Source organism: Lacerta agilis, chromosome 5 (genome assembly GCF_009819535.1).
Source record: "Lacerta agilis isolate rLacAgi1 chromosome 5, rLacAgi1.pri, whole genome shotgun sequence".
NCBI classification, from domain to species: domain Eukaryota; kingdom Metazoa; phylum Chordata; class Lepidosauria; order Squamata; family Lacertidae; genus Lacerta; species Lacerta agilis.
The window spans coordinates 38,077,972-38,085,471 of NC_046316.1; the positions used below are offsets into that span (position 1 = coordinate 38,077,972).

The window sequence follows — 7,500 nt, forward strand, 5'->3', positions numbered from 1 at the left end:
ATTTTCACCGATTAATTAAAATATTAACGTACATACCCCTGCCAATTCACATAAAAGGAAGTCCTAACCCACCCAAGATGGGGGAATATATATTTTCAATACCCTTGTTGGGCTCATATGTACACACACAATCAAACGGGGTGGGGGGTGGGCGGAGGAGGGGATCTGCTGCGTCTCTGCAGAAGAGTATCCGGGACACCCCTTTGTCTATACCCATGGTCTCCTTCTTGCGAAAAAGCAACTGCCCTTTTGAAAACCCTGCGCCCTATCTCTTTCTCCCCCCTTTCTTTCCAGGAATAATTCACCTCGTGCTGTCAGTGTGTGTCTCCCATCTCACAAGTAATTAGCCATTTCACTCTTAACTCCAATAATCCTACAGTTCTAGCACTTTTGAGTGCTCATCTCCCCATTGCCTTTACCTCTCTGAACACACACACGCACACAAAAAATACACGCACACAGCTCTAATGATTCCTCGAAACCAAAGTTTCAAAGATGCTGTGATCTGCCTTTCCTAACCTGTTACCGGAAAGGAGCTAAAAGGCAAACGCGAGGAAAAAAACCGCGTCACTTGGAAAGCACTGCCAGGCATTGATTGGGATTCTAAAGAGCGCCGGGCGGGTTTCTTTTCCTCTCTCCTCCTCATCAGTAGGAGCGTAACTTTGGAGGCTTGTGTTTCTTGTTTTTTTTTTTTAAAGAAATACAAATAAAAATAGCGAATTAGAAAACAGGACGAGTTTTTGGGGCGGATGGGCGGGCTCGGCTATTGTTATGGACGGCATTCACCTTCCCCACGAATATTATTAGAAAGTTTGCATTTCATGCCTGCGCCCCTGCGGACCCGGCGAAGAGTTGCCCTTTACCCAAACGTAACGGGGCTTCGTTGCAGTTGGTCAACACGCACTAATCACCCTGTGCGCAGTTTGCAGACCACCTGTAATCGTTCCAGGGCTTGACTCGTAAAATTAAACCAGAGACCGTGTGTGTGTGTGTGTGTGTGTGTGTGTGTGTGTTTTAATGCAGCCAAGTCAAGCAGCCTGGCCAATTCACTTTCCAGAACGCACGAAACCTTGTCGGAACGGCCCTTTCTTCCCCGGTTCACCCCCAAAGATTGCTGTAAGAGAGAGCCCGTGTGTGTGTGTGTATGGGTTGGGAAGGAAGGATCCTGGCCACCTACATGCTGATGGCTCTACATCCCAAGCGCCTTCTTCGCCCGTTTATTCTCTCCCCCTTTCAGCGTGCATTTTTGTGTGTGTGTGCATAGGTTTTGTGTTTAACATCCAGCACCGCTCTCTGTTTATATTGAGGCGTGCTAGTCTTTTAACGATCGTGATTCTTTGCAAATTGCGAGGCGCTCCAGCTGTCCCTGTGCTGCGACTCCCCCCCTTTTTTTATTAATATATATAGATATATTCTAATTTCATTGGCTGCCGGCGCGCGTGTGTGTTGCATGCTTATATATTATTATATATATATGTATGTATAAAATAAAAAGCCCACCCTAACGCTTGCGTTATAAGGGAGGGGGGCAGCGTGGCGCTGCACTCGGAGGCTGCAGCAGTCAGTCAGAACTAAACAAGCTGTGGAGCTCTCGGCTAAAGGGAGGATTTGTTCTGCCCCCCATATATGGTGTTGGCCCCGCCTCCCGCACGTCAGAATCTGACAGCGCCGTTCCCGGGGGTTTAGAGTTTTGGCTCCCGGGAAAGGTTCCATTCCTAGGGGATGGAGGGCTGAGTTTTGTACGCTTCCCATCCATTCTGCAAGACGCTAAAGGCCCCTCATCGAGCTCTCCTGTGTCCAGGAACACCTCCATGGTAATCATTTTTTCGTTTATTTGTCTTTTGGAGCAGGAGAGCCTTGCCAGAAGTGGTCGATTCAGCAGTGTCCTGAAGGTTTTTTGATGCTGTTTTACTAGGGATGACACCACGTTGAGAAGCCTCGGCAAACAAACAACAAAAATTATTTATTTGTTAAAGAAAGAACGAGAGAAAGAAAAGAAAGAAAAGGGGGGGAAACAAAGGCAACCTCGCAATACCGGCGGCTGTATTTCCTACTTTTTTAAAAAGCAGCAACAACAAAAAACTTCATTTCCCCCCCTCTCCCCCCACCTCTGTTTCAACCTCTCCGTTTTTTGTGGGGTTTTTTTTTTTTTTTGGTGTGTGTGTTGTTGGTTTCTTTTTTTTTCTTTTTTTTAAACCTCCAAACTGGAACGCCATCCAAGTAGAACTGCTCAGTATATTGTTTATGCCGTGCCAATACAGGACAGATTGAAGACGGAAAGACGACTTGAACTGGGCTTTCCTCCTACTGATCGCGGGGAGTAAAGTCATCTCTTCTATTCCGCTCGCCAAGGAGAGTGGGAGACCGGGAGAGAAAGAGGCGAGCGAGCGAAAGAGAGAGAGGGGGGGAGAGGAGAAAGGAAGAAAAAAACAAACAAACAAACCCCACCACCACCACGAGAGAAAGAAAACAACAGCCATCAACTACGACCCCCCACCCCCTTTATCTGACATTTCCCACAATTTTTTATTTTTTATTATTTTTAGCCCCTTTTGGTTCAGAGCTGGTTTTGCCCCCAAATTGTTTTAATGTTTGGGATTCAGGAAAATATACCACGAGGTGGGACGACCATGAAAGAAGAACCGCTGGGCAGTGGAATGAACCCAGTCCGATCATGGATGCATACAGCTGGGGTTGTGGATGCTAACACAGCCGCGCAAAGGTACGTGTGCCAAATGATCCCCCTTCTCCCTCTCGCCTCTCTCTGGCGCTTCGCATCCCGGCCGTAAATCGCCCGCGATGCTCCATATCAATTACAATCTCCCTGAACTCCGCTTCAATGTCTCTCTCTCTCTCTCTCTCTCTCTTTTTCTGCTTCTTCGTCTTCTTCTTCTCTCTTCCCCCCCCCCCAGCCCCACATGCCTGCCTCTCTCATGCTCTCTCCCTGCTCATTACATCATATCACGGCGATAGTGACAAATCCAGAAATTCTCCTTTCTCCCCCAAACGCCACCCCCCGAAGTAATTTCCACAATCTCCCAATGTGTGTGTGTGTGTTCTTTTGTGATATCTCTCTATCAACCCATCTATCTACATATCTGAACCCGTCCATCCCACTCTCCCCACCCCCGCGCGCACCCAAGTCCCTGCGCTCTAGCTTCTCCGGTTCTCTCACCCAGAAATTATCTTGTTTTTTTCTCCCCGCAGCGGTGTGGGGTTGGCTCGGGCACATTTCGAGAAACAGCCGCCTTCCAATCTCAGAAAATCCAATTTTTTCCACTTCGTCTTAGCTCTGTACGACAGGCAGGGGCAGCCAGTGGAGATTGAAAGGACTGCTTTTGTGGACTTTGTGGAAAAAGAGAAAGTAAGTTTTCAATTAAAAAATGCAACCTTCCCTCCGCGCCCCCACCCCATCATTTAAAATAGTACTACTACTACTACTACTAATAATAATAATAATAATAATGTGATATAAGTCTGATCCCGACGATTAAATATAATATTCGCCTTGCCTAGACAGTAGCAGTTCTAACGGGACTCTAGAGGCATCCGAACCACGTGTAGTGTCCCAAGGTCTGATGCCAGGGATTGGCATCTAAAACTGGTTTGCAAAGTTGCCTTAACCTAACCGGCATATTTCAGCAGCCAGAAGTCATTTTCCCCCGGTCCCAAACAAAGCTTGTCTGTCACAAAGATAGATAAACAAAACAAAACACCCTAATGGGAAGCTGCTGCTGCTGGAGCAATCTGATCCTATAGGCAGCTGGAGTCCAGCTATGGCGTTTTAAAACACAACCCCACAAACCAATTAAAAGCAATTATTTATCATTACTTGCAGGAGCCAAACAATGAAAAAACTAACAATGGAATTCACTATAAACTCCAATTATTGTACAGTAATGGTAAGTTTTTATTCCTCGCTGCATCCTTGTTGTTGTTGTTGTTGTTTTACCTGTATATGCACGAAAATTGCTACCCTCTTTCTGGAGCACTTAAAATAAAAAAATAAAGGATATAAAGATTTTGAGATTAAAATTACATGACTGTGAACACGACTCTTCTTATGGCATAGAAGGAAAACAAAACATAAGCGATCAATAAGTCAATGGTACTTTACATGATTAACCGGCTGGTCTTGAAGTAGAAAGTTAAAACACACACACACAAACACACAAACAAGCGAAATGCCCAAAATCAATATCTGCTCCAGCACAACATCACTTTTAAGAGATTCCCCCCCAGCTTCGCAAATTAATGTTAATTCTTGTGATTGCCTAGCTCCATCATGCCAGATGTACATGATTCAACACCAAAAGAATCAGGAAGTTGGATGGCAAATATTGACAAAGGGAAATTGGGATCGGAAACCCGAGCAATCAACGTTTATTTCTTGTGTTGTCTTTGGGGTGGGGGTTACTTTATGATAACGCAGGCCACTCTGGTGAAACATGCATCTGAAACAGTTATCTCAGTCAAAGGTAACTGTCTTATGTTTCTGTGGCCATACATGCTAGGCAGCGACAACCTGCACACTAGATTATTTTTATTTGAATCTCCCTCTCTCACATGCGTTTTTATTGCATCCAGCGTCCAGCTGAGTGTGTTCGTGTAGCCATTGTGTTATATGTGTAGCTTTGCCTTGCTCACCACGCACTTTGTTTCTGACAATAAATGGTCTCTTGTTTTGTTTTTGCTTTTCCTCCCCCATACGCAGGAGTTAGAACGGAACAGGATTTGTACGTTCGGCTAATAGATTCCATGACCAAACAGGTGAGAAAGTTTAAGCTTTTTAAAGAGTTGTGTGAGCTGCTGAGTTTGTGTCTGACTCCCACCTCCGAGGGAATTGGACTCTCCTTGGTTCTTGATGGCACGCCTATCCTTCCCCGAGTCCCCCTGACATGTTAGCTAAAATCCCACACGGTTGACAAATACTTCGAAAGCAAAATAGTTTTATTATTATTACTGTTACTATCAGGAAGCTGTTATTAATGCGCTGCCCTTTAAAGCCAGATTTCCATCTGCTTGGTATCAGGGAAAGAAGAAGTGACCGGGGAGGGCAACTGCTCCAGTGTTTCCCCAATTTTATTTTAAAACAACCTGGGGGATTTAATTTTGTTAAGACCGATGACAAAAGGGGAAAGCGTCTCTTAATCTGGTCGCGCTGGAATCGAAGGAAGCTGCTTTCCTTCCCTCCTCTGCCCCCTCTTTTTCTTTTTCAAATGGGATGATTTAGTCTCGCGAGACGTTTATTTGGGATGTAAAAGTTAAATGTGTTGAGGTGAAAAGTCATCTTGTTCTCCACTAGTCCGGATTCACCTCGCAGTCTCCCATCTCCATAATTCAAGCTCTATGCTCCAGGGGTCACCCAAACCCGTCCATTTTCCCTAAGATCAGCTCCTGTTTCTTTCTCAAACCTCTGTCATCCCTTGTAAATAACATAATTACAAGCAGGTCCTTATTAAATTATTTAACCTGTCTTGGTCAACTTTCTCGAGGATAACTATAGTGTTATCAGGACTCCTCCAAGGCAATTAAAGGCATGGAACTGCCCCCCCCATCCCAAAAGCTGCCTGTTTTTGCTACTGGATGGCTCAACTTTTAAATCTTCTTTTATTTTCCCGAGAGAGTCATTTGCTGCTTTCCCGGTTTCTTCAGAAAAACAGATACTGTTTCCACACATGTAAACGAGGGGAACTTGTGCCCTTCAGAAAATAGAGAATTCCGGGTGTGTTTACTACTGTATATAAGTGCCCAGTACATTTTTTTGTCTCTCTTTGCAATGGTGCACGAAGAGAAACTTGCTTTCTCTGGCATCATTTGAAAAATAATAATAAAATGTAAATGGCATTAAAAACAAAGGGCAGGGCTTTGGTAATATGTGGCCTGGGACACAATTACATCTCGGTTAAGCTTCCAAGCAGTCTCTCCTCTCCTCTCCTCACCAGAAAGTTTATAGCGATCTTGACAAAAATAGGGTTAGATTTAAATGCCCTCCGCAGTTAAATGAATGGTGCTCTTTTGGAGAAAACCCAACCTGACAGGCAAACCCCAGTCCTCTGACAAAGACGGAGGCGTTGTGCCCTCCAATAATTATTTCAATAGGTTACAGAGAGGCACCCTTTTAAACTCTGGAGCGCTCTCGAGTTGACAATGACTTTTTATTTCCTTTGTACATAGCAGCTAAATGTTTTCGGAAATAGCTGTTGGCTAATTAAGAGGGTACTATAGGCAGCTCTGCAAGTTTTGATGCTCTTGAATAGAGAGGGAGGGAGAGAGAAAGGAAAGAGGCTAACATTTTCAAGCACACTTTTATTGGTAATTGAAGCTACGGATCTTTGCAGTAGCACCAGTGCTGAAAATACAGGCTTTTAATCTCTCTTCGCTGACGGGGAGGAAAAAGGGGGAGGGGGAGAGATAGCCCAGTAACTGATCAAAGAGTCAATGGCGCTGAACCGACAGTTTATGGATTTCTGTTGGTGCTACAAAATAAAAAATAAATCACATCTAAATACGCGGATTCATCAGAGGCGAAGTAACAATCACCAGAAGTTATATGGCGAGCTGCAACAACAAACATTCGCAGCCACTGACTGCTTGTTATGTCTGCGGTGTCATATATTTCTTCAGGCTTCTCCACACTGGTACCTGCTTTAGACAACTTGGGGAAACTAGGCCATGTCCCCGCTTCAGTGACGAGGACTTTTGCAGGCTTTCCTTGGGAAAAAGGACACACGCAAGCTACTCACCGTGGCCTTGTCAACAAGCAAAAAAGTGGCTCAAAGTGGGTAGCAAACGCAGTAGGTAGGTGGGGGAAAAGAAAGAAGAGAAGCTTGCCTTTCCCACACTTGGTGTTGGGGAAGGAGTGGTGGCCGAGGCGGTGAATGGCGGGGGCTGGAAATTACATGTATTCGTGTGCCTCGAGCGGTTCTTCTTCCACCCCCCCCCCTTTCCCCACCTCCCACAGCCCCCTTTGCAAAAGGAGGCAAAGAAAAAGAAAGAGAGCCCGCAGTAATGGGAATGGAAGCAAGTGACCTCATGGAGCACAGACGGCTGAGGCCCAGGCTGTGTGAAGGGGAAAAAGCGGGAGGGGGGTGCGTTGAGGCAAAGCAGGCGAGGCAGGGAAGGGGAGAGAGAGAGAGAGGAAGAGAGAGAGGGGAGAGAGAGGAAAGCACCCCTTTATGTGCGAGGTGGTAGGGGCCTGTGGAAACGCACAGCTCGGCTGCGGCCTTCTCGAGGAAGGAGCCTTGAACGCAGCGCTTGTTTCCGCGAAGGGAAGCCGGCGCGCGCGGGAAAGCTCTCCAGGGGAGCCTGCGAGGCAAAAAGCAGCGCGCGCCGAGAGCTCCCTCTCTCCCCGCTCTCTCTCACTCTCTCTCTCATTCTCCAGGGGAGGCTGGGCTGGGGGAGGGGCAGGAGCGGGTAGAAAGCGGAAAAGCCTTTCCATGAGCTGCCTGGTGCAGCCAGGCTGCTGCCGCCGCCGCCGCTCCTCCTCCTCCTCCTCCT

General features: G+C 46.4%; 1 protein-coding gene across 24 annotated transcripts in view; it reads left to right on the plus strand.

The window, feature by feature from the left end:
• The first annotated feature begins 2,163 nt into the window (after positions 1 to 2,163).
• EBF3 (EBF transcription factor 3) overlaps positions 2,164 to 7,500 on the plus strand; it is a 171,201-nt gene continuing 165,864 nt past the window's right edge. For 12 of the 24 annotated variants that reach the window (XR_004426630.1, XM_033149395.1, XM_033149401.1 and 9 more), the window contains exons 1-4: positions 2,164 to 2,722; positions 3,208 to 3,364; positions 3,839 to 3,902; positions 4,694 to 4,770. Coding sequence is in view for 23 of the 24 variants with exons in the window: in XM_033149395.1 (XP_033005286.1) it covers positions 2,589 to 2,722; positions 3,208 to 3,364; positions 3,839 to 3,902; positions 4,694 to 4,770 (432 nt within the window). In the remaining variant the exon portion in view is untranslated. The remainder of the gene's footprint in view (positions 2,723 to 3,207; positions 3,365 to 3,838; positions 3,903 to 4,693; positions 4,771 to 7,500) is intronic. The other 12 variants (XM_033149383.1, XM_033149397.1, XM_033149385.1 and 9 more) reach the window with 1 other exon arrangement.